The 24,099-nt window shown below is 41.9% G+C and overlaps 2 protein-coding genes across 6 annotated transcripts; both read right to left on the bottom strand.

The window, feature by feature from the left end:
- Positions 1 to 251: 251 nt before the first annotated feature.
- On the bottom strand, positions 252 to 4,981 carry CH25H (cholesterol 25-hydroxylase). 4 transcript variants are annotated; one of them, XM_074874891.1, is made up of 2 exons: positions 4,781 to 4,981; positions 252 to 4,016 (listed from the first exon to the last, which is right to left on the bottom strand). In XM_074874891.1, the coding sequence occupies exon 2, from the start codon at positions 1,638 to 1,640 to the stop codon at positions 816 to 818; it is 825 nt and encodes a 274-aa protein (XP_074730992.1). In that variant the 5' UTR covers positions 1,641 to 4,016; positions 4,781 to 4,981; the 3' UTR covers positions 252 to 815. The 4 variants fall into 4 exon arrangements, with proteins under 4 accessions (XP_074730992.1, XP_074730994.1, XP_074730993.1 ...); XM_074874893.1 differs by having other exon boundaries at positions 252 to 2,863; positions 3,817 to 4,981; XM_074874892.1 differs by having other exon boundaries at positions 252 to 2,880; positions 3,817 to 4,981.
- A 1,927-nt stretch (positions 4,982 to 6,908) lies between these two features.
- On the bottom strand, positions 6,909 to 22,303 carry LOC141945949 (lysosomal acid lipase/cholesteryl ester hydrolase-like). Of its 2 annotated transcripts, XM_074874895.1 has the most exons (9): positions 21,846 to 22,303; positions 19,987 to 20,107; positions 16,056 to 16,254; positions 15,569 to 15,678; positions 14,793 to 14,929; positions 13,180 to 13,326; positions 10,776 to 10,847; positions 9,646 to 9,717; positions 6,909 to 8,889 (listed from the first exon to the last, which is right to left on the bottom strand). In XM_074874895.1, exons 1-9 carry the CDS (start codon positions 21,948 to 21,950, stop codon positions 8,656 to 8,658), a joined length of 1,197 nt encoding a protein of 398 aa, XP_074730996.1. In that variant the 5' UTR covers positions 21,951 to 22,303; the 3' UTR covers positions 6,909 to 8,655. The 2 variants fall into 2 exon arrangements, with proteins under 2 accessions (XP_074730996.1, XP_074730997.1); XM_074874896.1 differs by lacking the exon at positions 19,987 to 20,107 and having other exon boundaries at positions 21,846 to 21,933.
- Between the last annotated feature and the right edge of the window lie 1,796 nt (positions 22,304 to 24,099).

Below are 24,099 nucleotides of genomic sequence, written 5' to 3' on the forward strand. Positions count from 1 at the left end.
GTTCTCACAAATGTAATAATAACATTTCACCATGGCTTTTTAAACTGCATTCTTCAATATTCTGTTTCTACAGAATTGAAAACTATTTAAAAATAATGTGATTCTAGAGAAAAAGTAAATGGTTCACTTTTGAAATAATATGACAATATTTTAATAAGAAATGTCTGAAACTCAAATAAATGACACCTATGCAAAAGTAATCATACCTGTTCCTAATATGAACAGAGGAATGAATAAAATGAAACAGAATATAATTATAAAAGAATTACCATATTTATTTTCTATTAAAAACAGGCAGTACATCAAGGTTTAAAACATAAATATCAACATTATTGCACAGTTAGCCAACTAGTTTTGTTGATCAAACAATTTTACAACATCATTGTGCAATAATATGCTCTGGCAGATTAAACTCCACAAAATCCACGATGTGTACCTTTTCTGTTTACATCATAAATCATCCTACAACAGTAAGATAATTGTTCTGGCGTATGTATAAAACATCATACAGTAATACAATACGTGCTTTATGAAAGCTGGAAAGAAGGAAAGAAGAGAGAATGTCTCTTAATGCTTCCCTTATACCTTTGACTCAAACAAATTTAAGCAACAGATATTTACCCTCCTGTTTGCAGTCATTTAATATAGGCAGTTGCAAGTATACATACAAATACACATATATTAAGAGGATTTGTTATAAATAGCTATTGCTTTTATAGGCAGCTTCAAATATACAATCTTCTGTATGTCTCTGAAAAATTAATGTCCCAGTTTAGTCTATAAAAAAATAAGAGTTCATCCACAGGTAAGTATCCTTAATTAGAATGTGACTCTGTGAATGTCCCGAAGAGTTTGTCCCAGTGGGTGAAGTAAGGAGCATAGTTTGATTTGAATTTCAGATGATGGAGATCATGATGTGGTGCTCCTCCATACAAACCAAAAGGCACAAGTCGGTGAGTTGACCATGGAAGGTCATATCCTGAATGGTCCTCCACTGACAACCAAATGTTTACAAGGAAGAAAATCATTTCTGTCAAAGGATGGCATCCGAGGAGCACTGGGTTGATAGCAGCAAAAAATCCCAGCGAGAGCAGTTCCCATACACTGGAATACTGTGTAGTAAGCGCAAACGTTGACACATGTTTGTGATGGACCTTGTGGAAGGTCTTGTAGAGCCAAGGCACCTTGTGGTGAAGCAAATGCCACAGGAAGTACTCAAAATCAAACAGAAACAGGCAAACTCCTACTTCCAGCAGGACCTCAGGCAGCTCTGGAGCTAGCACTGGGAGATTCATTGGTCTCCAGTACCAGTGCAGAAACGTCACCGGAAAGATCAAAACAACATGGTGATAAGCACTTTGAATAATGCAAGGCACCATCATTGAGAGAGTTGGATAGTTCTGTGGCTGGATTTTGTATTTTCTCAAGTTTGGTAGTCTAGTGCTTAAAAAGTCCAGTGCAATATATGGAAGACAGAAAGCCATGTATGCTGTGAAAGAAAACAGCACTGGAAAAAACGGGGACTTGATCAATGGCTCTTCTGCTGTGACAAAGTCCCAAAGAGACTGAAGGCACAACCTGTCCCGCTGTCTGTCCATCGGGTAGCTCAGCAGCACTCTCTCTGCCAGGCTGCAGTTCATGCTGCTTGCAGTCTGAGCGGTCTGTAAATCCTGCAAGCCTTTATCGAGCCGGCTCAAGGGAAAACTCCGCCCATCAAAAATCCTCCTTGCTTAGTAATACATAGCTTTAAAGAGGAAGTTCCCTTTCCTGTTATACAGAAGTGGTATAATGCATTACAATCTCAGATCAGAATTAGCTGGACAGGGTAATCACTGGAGCTCTACAAGAGATTTGCATGATAGGAAAAATAAGCAGAAATGCGAAACTCTAACACTGGAATTCAGAGAAAGACGGTAGGAACATTTTCCACTCCACTTAGTGCACACACTTGAAAGACTGCTGTCTCTTACTAATTTTAAATTGTGTCATCCTTTGTTATCCTTTTGCCTTTATAGGTAAGGAAATATAATCTACCATTGATGTTTTAATGTGACTGCTACCAAAGATGTACGTGTACCTAAACCCCAGGTCTGACCTGTGGATGTTTGGTGGGCAATTGATATGTGCGAACACACATTTTTCTTAATGATCCCTTGGGTATACAACAGGCTAAGTCAAAACGTTAAGGAGACCTACACTATGCTTCCAGTCTGAATGTGGTGGCTGTGACTTATCTCCATCTACTTTTAAGGTCATGTTGTCCTTTATGCTCCCGTACCTACTTGACAAGGCAAAATCCACCTGACTTGACTAGATGCAAAATTGAGCCAACAACTTTTGGAGAACAAAATATCCCCAATTTGCTGGGAAGAATATAAGGTAAAATCTTGTTACACTTCCAAACAGATACTTATTGACAAGTATTATTGCATGATTACAGTATTCGCTCCACATCTCAACAGGTCTTTGAGCAATATGATATGAAAATCATCCTTCACCCAAGTATCAAGCTAAGTATGCAATTAAAAGATCCACTGGTTAGACCTATGTCCTTTAAAGTATCTTCCTTTGGCCATAGGCAAGCACACAGCAGAGAGAAGCTAGCAGGCTTGACTCTCAACATTTCTAATTTGCTGAAAGTATTTTAGGGGTAAACAATGGAGGTTTTGATTTAACCACTGAGACATCACTTCTTCTGTGCTTTTAGAAAAAGACAAAGCTTTGAACATTTAGGGAAACAGAGCTTGCCATCAGCTTCCTATGAACTCACCTCTTTTGTAGGTACAGCGTTTGTTCTAATACTGGAAATGAGCTCAACTTCCTGATGACTTTATTAGCTTGTTCAGACCATTTTAGTTCTTTGCTGTTCAGAAAAGAAATCTGATGGAGGGAAATGGGAGATGGAATTTCCTTGCTTCTCAGTAATTAAGAACGATTAAATAGCAGTGACCTTTTCTGAACTATACATGGACTTCTCCTAATACTTCAGTTTGCTTTCAATCTCAACTGTTTTCAAGAGTTTTTGCTCTTAAGGATGTGCAGATTTCCTCTCTCCTTAGACTTCAAGGAGTTTATTGAAACAGTAACATTATCTGTGCTATTGTCCAGGCAACCAGAAGTTCTTTGTTGGAGACAGGTATGGTACAGCCTTGAAAGACTCTGCCCAGTGCATATACATTTTAGAAATAGATTCAGATTCTCTGCTGTTGTGAGACTGTTGTGTTGAACTCAGTTAAATCAGACTGTTGAATGCAGTGAAACTAAAACCCAGTGAGAAACACTAATTTAATGGATGAGGATCTACACCCAAGAGTTTAATTTCAATCTTCTGATTGTATTTTATCCTGACCTCCATTTCACAATAAGGACATGAAAAATGCATTTGTAACTCAATCACTGTCTGGGTCTGAAAATATTCTTGTGAGAGATGCTTTCTGTTGATTTATGTAGTTACAATCAGAAATTAAGCCTCCCAGATGGGATATATGATTCTCTATTTTATTTGAATTGTACAGGGATTAAATTTATTCTATAATGTATTCCAAATCTGCCTAAAGGGAGATTGACAGAATCTGCTCAGCTGCCCTAAAGACACTCCTCCAACTAATCCTGAATAGCCATGTGGAGTCTCAAGAAGTCTTAGAACCACTGCTGCCTATAAGCTAAAATTTGAAGAATAGGCATTTTGCCTGAAGATTAGGTCATAGAAAAATATTCTTCAATCCCTTAACGAAAAATAACGGAATTCTGCAGTCTTATTACTAGTATATCCTGCAACATGAAGCTCAAGCAAGGCACAAAGCGAGCAGAACTTACCTGGGAGCCTGACGCAGCCCCAAGCCAGGCTCAGCACACCACAGCACCAGCCACGCAGCTGCCCACGCTTCGCGCCCCATCTGCAGGCGCTCTGGAGGATGGGGTCTGCTGGCAAGCCGTACTCCAGCTGGGTGCTGAGTCAGGCGAAGCAAGTGAGTGTGCTCAGAAAAATTAATCCTCATGCATCAGAGAGGGCAAACCTGTATTCTCCAGAAAACAGAGTACAAGCTGTTTGTTTTAGTCACCAAAAAAGCACTTATCACATATTTCCGCTCCGCTAACATGTGTTTCTTTGTCAGCACAAGGCACAGTGTGAAGAAAAGACAAAGTATGCAACAAATCCTTTCTGTACTTAATTCAGCAATACAGCCCCAGCTTTTTTCACTCAACTTGCAATGTTGCCAAACTTTCCCATGTGTTACAAGACTCTAAACGGGTCTCTCAAAAATTCAAGACTCCTGCTACAGAGTTTAGGTTGAAGGGCACATAGTTTGGAATGAGGCCCCGCAAAGGGTCTTAAATAGATTCCACATGAGCACAAAATGCAAGCACCTACCTCAAGCAAGCTCCTCTGTTAGGTACAAGCTATAAGGTGAACAGCAAAACACTAAGTGGGTAGAAAAATGAGGAAAAGTTAGCAGGAGGGAAAACCAGGATCAACATACTGAAACAAATGTCACAGCAGCAAAGGCAAAATTTCCTTTTTTCTCCTCCTCTTCTCCCCCTCTTTATGGCAGGGTTATTGTTGTACCAGAGATAAGGCGACATCCTAGTGCATGCTGAGCCTTCTACCAGAAAAAGGGTCTGGGGAAAAGGGTTGGTAGCTTGTTCAGGACAGCAGCAGGGAAGCAGGACAGCATCCAGAGCAAAGGCAGACGGAGGCAGTCCCTTCCCTCGTTTCGAAAGCAACTGTTACCACGCTGCAGAAGTGCAATAAATCTGAGGTCCTCGCATCCTAACTCACCTCGCTCCCCGAGTGCCGGGGACCCGCTCAGCAGCTCCGCGCCCGCCCGCCGCTCCCGCGGCGCTGACCCAGCTCCCGGCGCTCCCGCCGCCGCGCCGCGGCCAACGGCGCCCCCCAGCGGACAGGCCCCGCCACGGCCCCTTCTGCTGCCGCGGCGGAGGGCACCGGGGAGCGGGGCTGGGCACCGGCGCCTCCTGCCAACGTAGAGGCTCCTTCTGCTTAGGTGGAACCGACGTTCAAGTCCGGGATCTGAATCCAAAGGGACGTGAGCCTCCGCTCCTCGCGGCCCCGGTAAGCAGCTTGAACCCTGAGCCCACACGCACGGCCGGTACTTGGGGATGAAGAACACACATTCCTCTTCAGTTTTGGTGAAAAACTTTAGCCTAAACATAAAATGCTTCTCTTAACAGAACACATTTTCTTAACCAAATTATTTTCATACCAACACTCCACCTCCCCAGCTAAGCTTCACCAAAAACCTCTCCAGCCAGCACAGAAAAAAAGCTTAACCAAAGATCTTTTTAATGAATTCCTAACAATGGCTGGGGATGGAAAGCTGCCAGCAAAGTAAATTGTTAATTCTCAAGCTTTACCTTATCAAGATCAGTTTTTAAAATAATAACCATCAGGAAAAGATCCTAAAATTCTTTCATTCATAATTCAGTAGTGAGAAATTGATTCTCATCCTCTACAGCTACACATATTCATCATTTCTGGAGGAGTCAGAACACAACCGACACTTTTCAGCTGAATAACTTCAGAAAATAAGACTTAAGCAATCATGTTACACGTGTGGCTACTGTCCACCCAACCTTTTTAATTTTTTATTTCACTGATGATTTCAATGATTTTGTTCAGACAAAGTTATTTGAAAATAGGTTACTGGAGAAGAGAGGCCATTATTAGCATGCTCGTGACGGACAATGCTGTAGCATGAGTTTGTATTTTATAAGACATCAAAGAAAGGAAGAAGACATAAATGCTTTAACTATAAGGAAAATCTTCCACCAAGAGCCACATTTTATTATATATCAGAAAACCTATTCAGCCATCAAGGTTTCTCATATCTTACTGATTAAAGCCATTTGTAACTTTTCATATTAAAGTATTTCATGCTTCCTTTTTTTTTTTTTTGTATGGTACATGCACCAAAAAGAGTAATTTATAGAAATCTGGTTATATCAAACGCCCTCTGTTATGCTAGCACACTTTTATATTATCCAAAGCTGACATTCAGCCAACCTTCAACATCATCTATATACATCTATAACATAAAGATGTCTATAGAACAGGCACTAAGTACGTAAGATCTGCTTTGAAAAATGTACCATTCATCACTGCTCACTCTTATTAGACCAAGCTTCTCATGCTTCTCCTTAATGTTCAGGGTGCCTTATTTTGCACATTTCTTTCCACTGACACCTCTCCAAGTTTGTGGCACACAGTGCTTGTAACTTTAGCAAGCCAGGGAGAGCACGGCAGCTCACAATTCCCATAACCATCCCTGCTCCAGTGAAGCAGAGAAGCTCCATAATGACTTTTGTGTAAAGCTTCCAGTATTCCAGCTCTATTTCCAGGCACACAGAGGGTTCATCAGCCAACAAAGCTGGCAACACACAGGATTTAATAAACCCTGCTATCTTGACTACACATCTACTGCATTCAGAATGTACAGAAAGGTACAGCCTGAGCATATTTATTATTGAAGATGACAAAGGTCAAAAGCTGGGTCAAATATACTGCAGCAGATTAGTTCCCTGCTATTTATGAGATTACCAGACAGTCCATTAAGCAATCCAATTACCCAAGGTTTAAGAAGCTTTCCACCATGACAGTGGTTTGAAAGGAGCCTCACCCAGAGGCTTAGAAAATGACTCTGTCTTGTGAGCAGTTATTTACAATTGGTATCTTACTTAAAAGTCTCAGAGAAGTCCCCCAAAACATGAATGGCCTTTTAGGCTTAGGAAAAGCCTCTTTCAGGACAAAAATAAAAAGGAAGCTTACTTGGTTATTTTACTTTTTTACTGTACTTGTTCTACGGATGAATAGTTGTGAAAAACAGACTCGGGTTTCTGGATTCTGTCACATGCATTCATGAAACAACAAGAAGTGAAACACAACACATTGCTCCAAACTTCAAGCAGGTCTCATGTTTATTGAAATATCTCAAGCTTAATAAACATGATGCACATGGCTCTTGCTGTATCACATACCCTCTCAAGCGCTAAGTTAGCCACTTTGGATTCCTACAGAAACTTCCTTTCAGCACAACAAGGTGAAGCAAACATGGCTGCTACAATATAAAGCAAATTTAGAGGTCCTGCTAAGAATTGCAACTGAAATACCATGAACCACTTTTTCCTTAAACAAGGCCTGAGGATTCCCTGAGTCTGAATTAGGAATAAAACAAACCAACCAAACAAACCCTTATTTATGGCTTATGCATCTTTTTTCTTTTTTTTTTTTTCCTTTTTTTTTTTTTTTATGAAAAAAAAGTTTGCCTCAGTTTAAAATGCACTATTTTCTATGCCATGTAGAAAAGGCTTTTTATCCTGTTGGCATTACTGACAGAAATCTGGATTGAATCCAAGCCTGGCACAGAATTTATCATCTGGACTGAGGCAACTGCCTCCAGAGATTGCTCATACATCTACAATTGGAACTTTTGTGCAATTCAGAGGAGCCAAAGTCCTCTGCATAGTCAATGCAAAGAGCAAGGCACCTATACTACAGACAATTACAGCTCCAAAGTCAGACCTCTGAAGCAGATGTGAATCCTCTCCCCCCATTAAATGGGGGCTTAGCCCCATTTTGAAGTGGAAACTGCGACAAATGGAAACTGCGGTTAATACTGCCAGGCTTCACCAGGGTGTTGAATAGTTCCTGAATACAATGGTGGTAAGCACCACATAAACAGCTAAGAAGTAAACAGATCTTCAAAGCAGCAGATGATTAAAGGGAAAAGTCCAAGCAAATTAAGTCACTCAAGCTATAGAATTAATGCTTTGGCTCTTCCCTCGTCAGTAGTATACTGGGGGAGCTTGTTTTCTAGTGGTCAGTGCAAAGAAAACAAAACACGAGTATGTTACAACATTCTCCTTGAAAGTCATAACCTATTGCTAAAGCTAACTGAAAGTGGTATTTCTTTTAACCGCTTCTCTTGTTCCAGGAATCTGCAAGGGCAAATAACAATCCTTATCCATAGCTGGTACATGAAACATGAAAGGCTTCAGGGACACAATTAAATCAAGAAAAACACAGCAATGAATCAGTCCTAAAGTAAGATATTTCAACTGACAGTGGTCATCTTCTCTGGCTTCATGACAGTTCTGTGTAATATTGAAAAAGAAAGTCATCTGATGTAGCTAGCTTGTATGTGATGGCTAAAATAATAACGCAGAAAAAAAATCACTAAGTGCTTTTTAAAGTACCAGCACCAAATGGGTCTCTGCAGTACAAGGAGTTCTTCTGAAACATACTCAGAAGTGGCAATGTACTGAGAAATGGCAGTGGTTTATGCACAGTGAAATACTTATTGTTTTAACTGTCAAGCACCTGAGGTGCTGAATGGACTAACTTGTCTTTCAGACATGTCACTAAATTTATATGCACATGACACACTACTTTTTGTGCAAAGTCACACTGCTGTTTTTTGAGTGCCACTGTGTGCAAAATCAGCAGGATACAATGAGAATTTCTGCAGGAGAGAGAAATAATACTGAGAAAAACAAACTGAATATGAATCCAATTCAGTAGTCATTGCTGGCATTTTAAAAGTGCATCATAAATAAACAATGTAGCATTATTGCCAGAAAAGCATATGTTCCGAAAAGACAAATTCCTGGTAAACTAATACTCTAAAATACCATGCCGGTTTAGAGATACTTCCTAATCATGTTAATTATTTCATTATACATGCGGTAAGGTGCATCAAGGCCCCAGATGAAATCCAAATGTTCCCATTCTGGAATGTTTTTGTGATAAACCAAGTTTGTGATCTGAGTGAGCAGCATAGCAACATCCTTTGGGTCTGCCAGCCAGTCCTGTCCACCAGTCCACGCTGCAGTTGGTACAGTCATTTCTTTTATTTTGTAGAAAGGGGGTGTAGACTGAGGAGGAGGAAAGTGAAAACAAAAGCATTAGAAAGAACAAGTCTTCAGCATGACACTACACTGCAATGTAACATACTAGCAAATGCAAGAAGAATGTGTCAAATTCTCATTTTCTCTTCCTCTCTCAGGCAGAGATGGAGACTGAGTCCTGACTAAACAGAAAATGTAACTTCAAGAGTCCTGCAGTATTACAGCACACATGGCCATAAAGACGTGGTTTGAGGAGTTTGCAAGATAGCAGGGTAGCAGAAGTCTTAGAGAATGCATCCCATTCAAGTTATTTCTAAACCCTAATCAAATACTAAAAGTGATTGCTACTCTGAAAGTATGATACTGCAACCTTTCCCAGTCACTAAAGTGACAAGGGGCTAAATATTTTTAGTATTGCATATAGCATTTTAGAAACAAACATGCATGGAGATTAAACAGGCTGAAGATAAGCAATACACATAAACTGACAGTCTTTGCCTTATTGTGAGAAGTGCAGTGGGATCTCATGATGTAGGCAGGCAGGACCATTCTCAAAAAACAATATGCCATCACAACTTTGTATCCAAGCTTGGGCTCCATACTGACTTAGGACTACCTCAGAGCTCCATAGTCCTGTCTTTTTTTCGGAGAAGGCAGATCTTCAGTTGGTTACTGGGCAATGTGGCTCTCTGGGTGCTGTGTTTATGCTGCATGCTAGAGAAGCTCCTAAGGACTCTTTCTGTGACATTTAAGAATTATAACATATCCATAAAAGATGTTTACCTGGTTGTAGTGAGCCATATTTGCAGCCTTGCTTCCCCAGTCATAAGCTTTGAGTTCCCCAGTCTTCACAGCCTAGAAATAAACAAATATTCACAGATACAGAGAAAAACTGCAACAATTTTATTGCAGGAATAAAAAATATAGGTCACCTGGAGAACTGGCAAAGTCAACTGACACAAGAAACAGTGAAATGCCAAGTATTAACACAGACAAGTGCCACTGCTTTGCCCAGTGTCACAGGAGAGGGAAACATTAACATTCAATACCATTAGACTTTGTTCATAGACTAGATCATAGCAACAGTAGGAAAGATTAAGGAAAACAGTTTAGTGCATCCAAAGCCAGGATGTAGCAGCTTCATGCCTACTTCTGAAATATTTATCTTGCTGTATATGAACACAGCATGAAGCTTTCTTAGAACATCTATTGTGTATGATTTACCACCTATTATTTTTCAGAAACATTAGTCTATATAAGGTCTGGAAAAAAAAAAAAAAAGTCTCTTCAAGAGTTGACTGGGAAAGAAATCTGTGAACAGCTATGTACAGCAGAACACATTGCTTCTGAATAGATGACTAAGTCCAGTTACAAGATCACAAGTAGCACTGACCACTGCTTCCATGGCAAATATGTTCTTGTATTTGTCAGCCTGCTGAGCAAGCTTCAGGTACAATAGCATCACAGGCATGAAATTGTACACTGAGGTGAAATTCAGAATACACTAATAAAATTGAGAATTAAGCCAAACAGAATAGAACAGAACAGAAAGACTACTGCTTTTCACTGGCTAAAAATATAACTTGTAATCAAACCAGGGTTTGCTGAAAGGGGAACAAATATTTTTTACAGCATCTCTGAGTTAAGTTATTCCGTTATATTGTTTGTTGGCCTGAAGTACTTATAGTTAGCCTGTCTTCAAAGAAATAGGAGAGAGGGGTGAGCCACCATCAGTCAGTTATCAAAGCAGCTGCAGTGAACAGTTGCTGTTCTGACAATTGGCAGTTCCAGAATTTCACTTGGGCTATGCTACAGATATATATTTTGGCATTTAATACCATTTAAATATCAGAGTCATCAGTATTCTACAAACAAGCTAGAGTCACAGACATTTTAGATTCTAGAAACTCTACCTGGCTCCAGTGGATCATGTTTTGTACAGATGTTCCCGCAGGGCAGTGTGTTGAATACACATCGACTCGGCTCTGCAACAAGATAATTAATGCAGTTTACTCCTCACAGTGCAACAATTATTGTTTCTTGACCAACTAACAGAAAATTTTCCATCCATCTTAAAACTGTTATAAACAAAAGTTAACTGAAGCCATATATACAGATGAGGTAAAAGGTTCAAATGTTTTGGGGATTACTTACAATTAACTGCAGAACTTTAAAGCTGAACTTTAACCTGATAATGATATCCCCTAAGCATTTTTTATATATTCAGAATATCTTTTAAAAAGTGCTAGTATTGTAAGAATTGGGAGCACATTAACTAATATTTAGATGGACCTCCAAAACTTTGCATTACTCTACATCTAAACTAGTAACTGTCAATCCGAAGTGATTCAGAATTCCATACACTTTGAGTTCAGAAGTATAAAATACCCAGGGGAAACTTAAATCCTGGCAGAAAAAAAAATATTATGCACCATTAAAACATAAAAAAAAAAATGCACTTTCACCTTGATATAAAATACAAGTATGTACATTTTTGCACACAGAATGGTGAAAAAAATAATGCTAATTCTACCTCACGCCAATGAAAAAATCCTCAGCCTTCATCCACCTGTAGGTAAACTGATACCAGCTTCTACTGATTTCAGGGAGTTAGAAACATTTTAAGAACCATTATGAAAAAAGGCAGTCTCACACCAGTTGCTGTTCACTAGCTTTTGGATAACAAAAGAAGCCTGATGAACAAGTCAGAATCACAGAATCATTCAGGTTGGAAAAGACCCTTTGGATCATCGAGTCCAACCATCAGCCCTACTCTACAAAGTTCTCCCTTACACCATATCCCCCAACATCTCATCTAAATGACCCTTAAACACATCCAGGGATGGTGACTCCACCACCTCCCCGGGCAGCCTATTCCACTGTCTGATCATTCTTTCTGTGAAAAATTTTTTCCTAATGTCCAGTCTGAACCTCCCCTGTTGCAGTTTAAAGCCATTCCCTCTTGTTCTATAGCTAATTACGTGTGAGAAGAGACCAGCACCAACCTCTCTACAAGGTCCTTTCAGGTAGTTGTAGAGAGTGATGACGTCTCCCCTTAGCCTTCTCTTCTTCAAACTAAACAGTCCCAGCTCCTTCAATCACTCCTCATAGGATTTGTTCTCCAGGCCCTTCACTAGCTTCGTTGCCCTCCTCTGCACTCGCTCCAGCACCTCGATCTCTCTCTCGTATTGAGGTGCCCAAAACTGGACACAATACTCAAGGTGTGGCCTCACCAGCGCAGAGTACAGGGGGACTATCACCTCCCTACTTCTGCTGGTCACACTATTTCTAATACAAGCCAGGATGACGTTGGCTTTCTTGGCCACCTGGGCACACTGCTGGCTCATGTTCAGCTGCTTGTTAATTAGAACCCCCAGATCCTTTTCTTCCAGACAGCTCTCCAGCCACACCTCCCCAAGCCTGTAGCGATGCATGGGGTTGTTGTGGCCCAAGTGCAGGACCTGGCACTTGGCCTTGTTGAAGCTCATCCCATTAACATTGGCCCACAGATCCAATCTATCCAAGTCTCTCTGTAGAGCCTCCCTATCTTCAGGCAGATCAATACTCTCACTTAACTTGGTGTCATCCGCGAATTTGCTGATGATACACTCTATGTCCTTATCAAGATCATCAATAAAGATGTTGAACAGAAATGGTCCCAACACCGAGCCCTGAGGAACACCACTTGTGACTGGCCACCAGCTGGATTTAGCTCCATTGACCACCACTCTCTGGGACCATCCAGCCAGCCAGTGCTTGACCCAGCAGACTGTACACTCATCCAGGCCATAAGCAGCCAGTTTTTCTGTGAGAATTCTGTGGGGAACTGTGTCGAATGCTTTTCGAAAATCCAGGTAGACAAAGTCCTTTGCAAGTTCTTTGGAACTAGAACCACAAATGAAGCCATCAGCAGGGTCAGAAACTGGTCCCAGAGAAAATAATTTCACACGTCCACTGAGACCAGAAAACTTCAACAGTTCTCTTGAAAATGATTGAAAACTGTTATCTTTATTCCTCGCTTACTTGCAAAGGGAATTAAACACTTGCATCATCATATTAATCACTTCTCTTACCCATTTCCTCAACAGATCTAAAATAATGTATTTGAGCTTTCCAGTAACAATTTAAAAGGTTAATTCTATCCATCCAAGATAGGTAGCTACATCTATACCAAGGAAAGATATTCATCCAAACTCAGTATGATGAAGGCATTCAATTTTTTCTAATTACATGTAAACGACAATCAGAACAGTGATACATAGTCAATACTATGTTAAGACTTCACAATAACTCGGTTATTAAGTCTCCGAAACATACCATATTCAAGTTTCTCTCATTAAAACCACACAGAAGAAAGAATAAGTTGCCGCAAAGGTCATCAAGTATTCTGTGGGTGCAAACATGGGTAGCAAGCCACTTCAGCAAGTAATTCTGAGGGAGGAATTGTTTCTTTCCAAACATGTCCTACAAAATAACAGACACATAGGACAAACATGTAATTGCATAGAATGACTTGAGTTCAGTTTTTAAGCTACAACAGTCTTAATTACTTCCATTTGCACTGGTGACAGGTGTGTCATATGAAAGTGATTTATCTCCTTACCAACCTCATTTACAGTCCAATGGGAAGGTCATGGTTAGTGCTTCTGCTACAAATGCTGCAGTCCATTACCCCCACAAAAAAATACTGGGAACTGGGATCATCACTAAAGAATTCCAAACCTAACCTCAAATTCTAACCAGTTTTAAATTCAGTATTTTACAGGAGTACTACACAGTTTCTTGTGATCATAACTGTTTAAGGCTAAAATATTTAAGCTGCATCTGCTAATATTAAATGGCTTTGTACTTGCAGCTTCCCCTCCTCAAACCACATAGGAAAACCAAGTTGCATAAACTGTGGTGGCCACTTCCTCTTGATGAATATTTCTAAAATGTCCAAAAATCTGAAAATGGCCCACTGAAGACTTCCTTAAAAAGTGACACAGCTCTTTAAAGATGCAACTGACCCGTGGGTTTGTGGCTGTCATGTACTTCTGCACTCCAGCCTTTTTTGCAAGTCATCATGAGAACCAAGTTCCTCAGCACAACAAGAACATCTGCACAGGGCACTGATCAGCTGCTATCCTCATCAGACAAAGTTCATTACACAAGGAACAGGAGATCACAACTGTTAGTATCACTTTTATGTATCTGCCTTTTGAGCAGGGAACTAATAATGCAAAGAGACATGCATTAAATCTGTACAAGGTATGTTAGAGAAGGGTTTATCTCACAGAACAAACAGCTCTGTGTGGGAATCTCCATGGGTGGCGGAAAGAAAAGTGATGGTTAAAAATGACACATAGCAGGGTGTTCACAATGTCTGACTTCAGGCACTTACTGCAGCCTGCTAGTCTGCCTACATTCCCTTTGATGTTAATGGGGAAAGGTAAACTCCTCCACAGGATGATTCACAGCACCTAAATAAAGCTGCTGCTCTTAATCACTCTGAAGGATCCTCTTCTAATAATAAATGGTTAATTGCAAAACAAATCTGTTAAAGTTCATGACACATGACAATTCAAAAGTATTCTGTGTAAAGCTATCATATGACTCTTCTAAAATAGACCAACTATTTAATTAATCATGTGATTTCTGTAGCATAAATTCTAGAAACATGTAAATGGATAATTATTTTATTCCACCTATTAAGTTGTAATTGTAAAATACTACTTTAAACTGATGCAAATTGTCTCATCAGACAGCAGTAAAGCCAGGGAAGCCACTTGCTTTACTTCCACAGCAATATTATGGAAAAACTGGCCCAGTATTCTTGTCAAACATGTTAATCTAATCATAGCTATTTATTAATATTCTCTGCTATGCTGTTTTCAGCTAGAAAAGGAGACACCTCATTTGGTTTAAAACATTTACTCTCAAATACAAACCTTGAGTAGCAGGTCAGGAAACACTCCCAATTTTGCCAGAGGGCTAGTGGCAAACTTGACTGTAGCTACTGGTGCCAAGGCAAAGAACATTTTGATTTTCTTAGCCAGCTGTGGCAAAGTTGAAAAAGCAATGAAAGCTGTAAATAATATGAGAATAATTAACCAACCTCACTGACACAAGTTAGATGAGAATTTTACCTGGCAGTGATTCTATAAAATCTAAGATATGTTGAGTGTGCACAAATATTTTTAGATTAATACTTTGATTGTTGTCTCTCGGATCAGTTTAGATGTTTTAAATTAATCTAGTTACTATGGAAAACAAACTAAATTAGGCAAAACAGAAGGATTTGTTTTCTCCTGAAAAACAAGTTCATGCTAATTAACCCAGCACTCTTCCAGCGCTTTCTATCTGCAGGTCTAAAAGCACCCAAGCCAGGCCTTACCTACAGCAAAATACTCTGGAAATGGGAATCTTTATTCTACATGTCTGGTGACTCTAACTTCATTATGCACAATTCATCAATTCATTTTAATAGAAACTGTACTGGTGGCTACCTGTGACTTCAATTTATCATTTCAACAGCTTCCCACTTTAAGTAAATACAGAAAGGTTAAGTCTTTTCTTTTTAATGTTGATGACTATTCCAGGAAGCAGCTAGAAGCCAGAAGCAGTAGATTTCAAAAGCCCTATTTTTTCATCATTAAACCATGTATGTGGAACTTGGTGTCATTTCAAACACAATATATTCTAACGAATGCATCTCTTCACATACCCACTGTGGTGCCCTGTGAATGGCCAACGTAAAATACTTGTTCCTGGCCAGTCTTCTCCAAAATAAAGTCCACTGAGGCTGGAATGTCATACTTAGCCATTTCATCAAAGCTACAAAGCAAAGATAGAGAGTCTGGTGTGTAAGTAAAGTTATCAGTGTGGAACAGCTGCAGAGCTTTACTGAACTACAAAGCAGTTGTTTGGACATAAAGAAAAGCTTGCTTTGGATGAAGCAGGTGATTGAGTCTTCATGCCAAGCACCGGTGAAAGCAATTAATGTTCTACTGACCACGTATGAAGGCTGTCTCAGGCCACTATACTGACCATAAAACTCCCCTTTACTGACCCGATATGTGATAGCACACATAAGCAGAAAAAAAAAGATCTTGTACATTCACAGTGTGACTGAACTGAGATGATGGGCAAAGAGAGGAACATAAGCCTGCTTGCAAACAGCATGTATCGTTTCTCTAGCAAGACGAGGATACCTGAAAACCCAGAATTCTTCTTGCTTCACTGTGAAGTGTGTGTGTTTCCTGGACCAGGTGTTCCCTCTGCTGTTTCCCAGCCACACATCATAGCCAGCATCTGCCAGCATAAAGCCAAGGCTGTTGTAATCCAAGTTTGTGATCCAATTGCTGGCATCTGCAAGCAAACCATGCTGCAGAAACACAGCAGGCCTTGGACCTGAAAAATAAAGCATTTATCACAGCTTCCTGATCATCTGGAATTGAATGCCTAAGAATAATTCAAGTGAGTTATTGAAAGTTTGTTTTAGGTTTGCACTTTGAATATTTGATTAAATATTCAAATATACTTCATCTACTAAAATTAGCAATTTCTGTAATATTCGTAGAGCCATGAGATCACATTTTCACAAACAGCTACTTTTTATCATTAAGAATTTTAAACTAGCAACTTGTTAGTTTCCCAGCTAGAGCAAAAGACTCATTGAAGTTCAAAACAGACAGCAAATGTGCAATAAGCAAACACGAGAAAAGCAGGAGCTACAAGAAAAATGCAGGTAGCCCTTACAACTGTTTCAAGCTCACAAATACTCAGCAAAGTGGCCCAAACACAGAGACAGCTAAACTACTTCTGACCCTTGCACTGCCCCTAAGGCTAGGGAAGGCATTCCTATATACGTGCTACTGAGATCTTTGTTTTCTGGTTAAGACAATGCCAAACTAGGGTGCTGAGCTGTGGAAATCTCTGCAACTGGCACTAATACTATCTCTATGCAATTCCCTTCCATTACCACAGCTCTGGCAGAACCTGGAGAGCAGTACAAGTAGCCAGCAAGGGAACCTGTGTTTCAAAGGACCTTCTCCCCTTGACTTAAGTAGTTAAAAGAACCACAGTCAAGATCCAGGTGGAATTTAGGAAACCTCTCTCCTGACTTCCCCATCCTGAAAAGGGAAATGACATCTTTATGTGGAATACAGATTAAAAAAACCTGAAGGTTCCTGCTTCTACACAAAGAAAATAAGTTCACATATAATCCTTTAGGAAGAATATGACCTTCAGAAAATCCAGATCTGTCTCTGGATCTTGCAGTAGCACAGGTGTTTGGGGTTCTTCTGCTTTAATAACTGAAATTTGATAACATGGTAGGTTTAGCTCAATGTCAGAGATAACTCAGGAATTTACCTCCTCCAATGACACATCATTCTACTACAGTACTAATGCAATACTTCCTCCATTGATAATTTAGACTTGGATCTTTCGGCTGAAACAGCCAAATCACAACTGCTTCAGTCACCTACACCCTCCATTCCAGATCATGTCCATAAAAGTTTGCTGTGAGTTCCAAAATCCAAGTTAGCAATATTCCTCCCTCTTGGCAACCTTTATACCTGTGACAAGGAACTTTTTCAGTGCCTGCTTTTCCCCTTTTGTTAAGAAAACATGTTGTGGCATACTGTCCCTGCAACCAGAGCAAATCTCCAGCAGTGTCAAACTGGCTCTGGAGACAGCACAGTTCCACACAACTATTTACTCCGCTGCAGTAATACTTCATTGCCAAATGAAGTGTGCAGGATTTTCAAGCCTAACATTAGTTTTCAGTAATGGTCACTTCTAGCTTTGATACCTTCTTCCCTTTTACTAAACTCAGATCAACAAACTTCTGGTTTAACTGCTTTAATTCTGTTCCCCTATTAGCCTCCAATTTTTACCAGTTCCCTTTTCACTTTACCAAGCAGTCACCAGATCTGCACATGAGTTGCACAATCATATGACAAACTGACTTGGACAATAATAATTTTATATCATCTCTGATCCCCCCCAGAGGGGGGATAAGAAAGGTAAGAAAGGTACATCCTTAAACTACAATTTCCACTATGGAACACATTTTTCTCTTCACTGCACCCCCAAGAAGTTGAAGACAGACTTATTTCCATGCCCTTCTTACCTATGCTATGCAGTTTTTTTAGAATTTTAGTTAATACTAAAACCAAAAATCACTGATGTTTTGCTTGTAGGTTCTCTGGACATTTCCCCCCCCTTTTTTTTTTTAGCTGAAGAACTGTAGGTTTTGTTCCAAAACATCATGTGATACATAATTCCAAGGGATTCTATTCACATTATGCAGGTATTGCAAAAGAATTATGGCATATATACGTTAAGTCAGCAGTAACACATCATTGGTATCTTTCTGAGAAAAGATACCAAGTCTATAAAAACTTAAGATCAACATGAACTTTGGAACCTTCATTCTTCTAGGAGATCATACTTCCCCAAATGTGCTCAGTAATCCTTGTTTTTAAAATTAAAGCACTTTGCAAAACATGAACTTGGGGTCGAGGGTGTGGCAAAGGGAATGTGGAGAATTCCTGACCTGTGTCAGGAAAACTTCAGTTTGCTTATGTCACTGATGAAGGATTCAACAAAGTCAACAGGTACAAAGGCAGCTTGTCTTTTTCCTGTAGGCTTCTCTGAAATTCTTAAGTACAAAGACACCTGCCAGGTTTGACTGGCCTCATCCATGCACTGTTCTTTACACACCCACCTTGTGAGTGACAGTGGACAGTGTAAACATCCTAACTCATACAAACCCAACAGATAAGGTCGGGAAGACTGCTGCTTGGCTTTTGGCAGAGGAGAGGGTTTTTCCACAGGTCTTGTTCACACCCAGGGCTACAGAACAATCACTGATTTCTTTTGCGAGCTCCATGTTTTTACCTCTCATCCTAGGTTTTCTCAGTCCAAAGGGTTCTGAGGCAGTCCTTAGAATATGTACAGTTTCTATGCAAACTGGCTGCTGTTGCATGCATGCGATTGTCTGTAGGATCTTTTATAAGGGGTGGCCACAAGACTGATATCAAATTTGGCCACTGCTGTTCAAATACACTGTTAATTCCACATGCAGCGTACAAGGATAGCAAGTTAAAGGCTACGTGTCTCTCCTCTTCCACATACATTTGTCTCACTTTTAAAGCATTCCATCATTCAGTCCTTGCAAAAACCTCTGCCCATATTGTTCCCTTAAGTCTCAGCCTGCATTCCCCCTACCCTTTCTCTCCCCCATCTCCTCACCTGTACACCCCCTGCATCCCTTCCATGGTCTTCCACCAGCTTTCACAGTAATTCTTACAGCTTGTAACACTGCTGTGGTGGCACATGCTCCTCCCAATCCACCATCAAATCACATCCATAAAACAACTGGTCTGGGCTGACTGTTGTCAGCTACCTGTTATGTATCCTAATTTGCGATATATTTTTAAATGTATTGTACTAAAGATGTTCTGAAGGGATTTTATCTTATATTGTTTTACTTATTTAAGCAGCTGTGTAAAATATGACACCCCAGCAGTATGCAGTATTGGTCTGGCTTGTACCTTACTGCAAAGGGATCTTCGGAGAGATTAAAATTAACGAATGGATTCTTATTTTATGCAGAAATCAGGCTGTAATTATTTTGTGAACATTCTAGTGGGAACTCTTGTAAAATGGTCAGGTATTTCTTACAAACTTATTTGTTATGAAGAAACATTTTTTAAAATGGGGTTTGAAATAACCCAGCAATGTTATGATCAATCTCTTTTCAAGAGACTTTATTACTTTAAAAAACCCAACAAAGCTCAACCCTCATTTTCTACTTCCTAGAAAATCCAGGCGTCTCAGTCCCTCAAAAAAAAAAAAAAAAAAAAAAAATAAAATCAAACAATGAAGGGCTTGTATTAATGTCACAAAAATACAGGAAAATAGAGCTTTCTAACTCCTTCTCCCTTCCTTTACTCAAGTCACTCTACAAGTGCCTAATCTATTTTGGCCATAACATTTACCAGTAAAACATCCTAATTGCACAGGTCATACAGTCTTTAATCTTTTTCTGGATTATTACAGGAGCAAAAGTTTTATAAATCAAAGAGAGCCTTCTCATGACTTCCCATTTTTCCAAACAGACATAAATCTTACCTTTGCTCCTCTCATGGCTTTTTCTTCCATAAGGAATTCTGTTAATGGAAAGGATATACCCATCTTCTGTTGTCACTTCATACTCCTCACTAGGGTATCCCCTGAAGGTAATAATTTGACTCTGAAGGAAGAAAAGGAACCGCCTTGGAGTCAGACTGGCAGCCTCCTCAGTTCATTAACATGTGCAAAGTACTCTGGGTTCCTTCCAAAATCAGTGAGGTGAAAATAAAGGATGTGGTAGGAATGCGCCATACCACCCACCCACCTATTTGATGCAGGCAGGTTTTCTTATGAGACTTAATCCAGTACAGAGTCAGGAACTAGCCAGAGCAGAAACTTTGTCCTAGGAATGTGGGAGGACTCCCTAGTCTGTCCCCTTCCACTGTCATATTAGTTACTCAACCGCTGCTTACAGTGAGAGACTGAAGTGTTGAGAAGGAGATTATGGTAACAGGGCAAAACACTGAGACATGGATTTGGCAGGCAAAAATTGAAACTGCTGTCAAGGAAAGCAGTATCTTCTGGTAACAAACAAGTGAGGACAGCAAAAAGCCACTGGCACTAGAGTGGCATATGGAAGAAGAGGAAGAGTTCACCTCTCCTGAAGGGAAGGGCTTCTTTAAAAACATTCCAGGTTTATATCTGAACTTCATGCTGAATTCTCTGTTATACAGAAGACACAATCATGTTTAGGCAACGTGCTGAAATGAACCACAAACACAGCAGCTTTAATACACTAAGGTCCCACTCCTCACATGTGTGCTGCTGACACTGCCACCTCAGCTCATAGTTTCATGTGCCATTTCTTACTCACCTTTCTCCTCAAACCTTATGTCTGTTGCAGAGCTTTTAAGTGACTTTGCTGACAAGTCAAACAAGAAAATAATAATAAAAAACCCCACTTGTTTAACACTATGATTTCATTAACAGGTTTATCTCTCATCTCTTATGTCTCAGGCGCTGTTATTTTCATTTGATGCAACTCCATTAGGACAGAGAACTTGCTATTTAATTGGTTTTATGACACCAACCATGCCTTAAGAAAACATAAGAAATGGAAGACATGATCAGAGTTGTGTTCTTAAGCTGCTGGGCAAGGAGAAGGAGCATTTAATTAAACATGCTATTTCTTTTAAATATATCTTTAATCATCCACAGTGATATTATACATTCCAAAACGATTTTAAGGCTAAATTCCGTTCAAATGCTATTAGCCTTAGACTAAATGACTATTTTCAGTCCTCGAAATGATAGTTAGATGATACTGACAACTCAAGGACTTCTCTTCTTATAGACCTTAAGCATTTCTAGCTTAAAGTATCTTCTTGCACATGTGCAAAAATGGCACAGTTTAGATGGGGCAGAGGAAAGAGCAACTAATACCAGATACTAACAGCAAATATTTTCAGGAGTTGGCTATCGCAGCAGAAGGAGAATAAAGTCGAAAGAGTAAATACCAAATAGGAAGACAAGCAGTTGTGGGTAAGAAGATGGGAGCGCTGTGCTAGCAGCCCAAGTATGCTTCATAAACGTGCGCTTTTTTAGGAGTTTAGAAAGAGGGTCCTGACCCTAGCAAAAACCACAGGTCTGGATCAGAAAATATGCGAGAGATCAGCCACAGGCAAGAGGGGACCAAGAAGGGCCTGGAAGGAGGAGCAGAGAATGACCACATCTAAGCAGCCGCGGGGTGACCGCCTGCAGCCTGCCGGAGCTTTTCCCGCGGCTGCGGAGGGCGGGAGGCACCCGGCTGGCGCCCGCGGAGCCGGGCAGGGACCGCCCGCCGCCCAGACCCCGCTCCGCGCCCCGCTCTGACCCCGCGAGAAACCCCGGGCACTCCGCCCTCCCTCCCCGCCACTCACGATGTTCATGTTCGTTTCGGGGTCCACATTCCTCCTCCCTCTAGCGAACGCGCCCGAGCCGGCGATGCTCTGCAGCAGGAAAGCGGCGACCACCAGGCCCCGCATCCCGGCCCTACGGGGAGGAGGCGGGAGGCCCCGGCCCACCGCAGCGAAGCAGAACCCGGCGCTGGGGTGGCGGCAAGCGGGGCCCCGCCGAGGCTTATGTGCCGCCTCCGCCGGGCGCGGCGACCGGCACGGGACCGCGTGACGGGGGCGGGGGCGGCCGCGGTGCTGCCGGCGGCGGGGAGGCAGCCGCGGGCCGGAGGCGGTGCCCAGCCCCGAGCGGCTGAGCCAGCGCGGCCGGCGCCGCCGGGCCGGGCGCGTCCCGCACCCTCCGCGCGTCCCGCTGCGGGAGCCTGCGGCCCGGCAGAGCCACCCGGCGGCGGGGCGGGACGGGCCGTCCTCCGCGCAGAGCTGCTGCCGCGCCGCGCCCGACCCGCGCCCCGCTCCGCCCGCCGCTCCCAGCGCGGAGGAGCGCGGCGCGGCGCGGCGCGGCGGGAGGAGGGCGCTAGGCCGGCGGCGCCGCTCAGGCCATGCGGCGCGGCCTATCGGCGGCGACCGCCCGACCCACCCCGCCCCGCCCGGCCCCGCGCAGCCCCCGGCCGCCGTCGCCTCCGCCTGCCGCCGGGCCTGGGGTGCGCGGCCTCGGGCTGCCTGAGCCGGCGTGACGCAGCGTTTCTCAAGTAATTCCTGTGTCGGTCCCCCCCCGCGCGCCCGGACTCCAGAAATCTTTCAGCCCCGAGAACGGCGCCCGTGATTTTTGCTTCCCAGCCCTCCTCGTCTTCTGCATCTGCTCCTCCTCTGAAGGCTCCAGACCCCTCACAGTGCCGCCCTGCGAGGACGCGTTTTATCCGCTGCCCTGATGCCGCCGCAGAGCCGGCAGCAGGCTCCAGGGAGAACGGCCGCAGCGGGGAGGGGGTGAGGCCTCGCCCGCCACGGCCTCTGCCCGCAGCGGGAGCCGCGCCGGTGCGCTGGACCGCCCGCGCCTCGGGAAGAGCTGCTGCTCTGCAAGGGCTGTAAAGCCTGGTCAGCAATCACGGCTATTCGTCCACAAATAGGTTGTCCATCCGTCATCTTTGAGCGCAGTCTAAATATATAAAAGCTAATACAAGTGGGCTTAAGTTACATGCAGGCACACAGTTCCTGCAGGGTTATAATCACTGCTTCTTGCAAACCTGTTTTATGTTCATGCTCTGAGGCAGCTAGTTGGCACTGCATTGCGTATCTATAATTGCCCAGAGAAGCGTGCCTGTGGTCAGGGGACGTATGACCACGCTTCCAAAAACTTGGACCAAATTCAATCCTATAATATAAATATTCTTGTTACTAAGTCCAGGCCCATAGCAATATCCTCAGAAGAATACGGAAACCTGATATAAAATACACAGTGGGAGAGCAGGAGTGTGTCAAGAACAGAGTGTTTCTGTTTATTTAGAAAACATTAAGATTTTAATTGAAAAATCACTGAAGTTTTCATAGCATCCCCTTGTTTTGATACATGGATACATCACTTGACACAAGTGACACTACGTGACCCTACGTGACCCTTTGCCTTCCTGGATCCTGTTTCTTAGGGTCGTTTGGTTTTAAAGAACTTGGGTGGTAAAAATATTGCTCAGTGGTTCACTTGGGTTTTCTGTCAAATTACTTACAGGGTACTCTTCCCCCCTAGGGGAAAACCCGAGTTATAAAATGCAACAGCTGCTGCTGTCAAACATGGTATTATATGCTAAACAAGGCTAAATTGAATCCAACATAAAATAGGCTATTTAAAGTGATCCTGTCATTTACTATGGTATAGTTAATTTACATTATTTTAGTAATGAAAACTGCATTTCAAAACTGCAATTGTTTAGCTGGGGAGAATTCTTCATCAGCAGGTACCCATTTCAGCTCCAAGGAATGTACAGATAGGAGTTTTGTCCCTAAAATGCGTACATAGTTTTGAAGCCATTCCCTATTCTTGTATGTGTACAGAACACTCAAGTAAACAAAGTCTTTGTATTAAACATGAATGTGGTTGTTGTTTCCAGCCCATTTCTGGACGAGTGTTTTCCAAGAAGCTCTTGCACTTGCTGCTATGCAACGCAGCTCTCCCTGATACCAGTCAGCCTGGCTGCAGCTCTCCCCGAAGTGAAAGCAGCAGGGCTGCAGAAGCATTTCTGAATTTTCCTGCCCTGTGCCAAGCGAGTCAGAAAGGTGGCTGCAGAAAGGC

This window comes from Strix uralensis, chromosome 7 (genome assembly GCF_047716275.1).
Source record: "Strix uralensis isolate ZFMK-TIS-50842 chromosome 7, bStrUra1, whole genome shotgun sequence".
NCBI lineage: Eukaryota > Metazoa > Chordata > Aves > Strigiformes > Strigidae > Strix > Strix uralensis.

What these genes read in the sequence shown, in the direction of transcription:
- CH25H (XM_074874891.1), bottom strand. Translation starts at nt 1,640, where the DNA reads ATGAACTGCAGCCTGGCAGAGAGAGTGCTGCTGAGCTACCCGATGGAC.
- LOC141945949 (XM_074874895.1), bottom strand. Translation starts at nt 21,950, where the DNA reads ATGCGGGGCCTGGTGGTCGCCGCTTTCCTGCTGCAGAGCATCGCCGGC. An exon ending in CCGAAACGAACATGAACATC is followed by an intron (nt 20,108 to 21,845) that starts GTGAGTGGCGGG and finishes TTCTTCCTTCAG; the next exon opens with AGTCAAATTATTACCTTCAG. An exon ending in ACATGATCCACTGGAGCCAG is followed by an intron (nt 9,718 to 10,775) that starts GTAGAGTTTCTA and finishes GTTTATTTCTAG; the next exon opens with GCTGTGAAGACTGGGGAACT.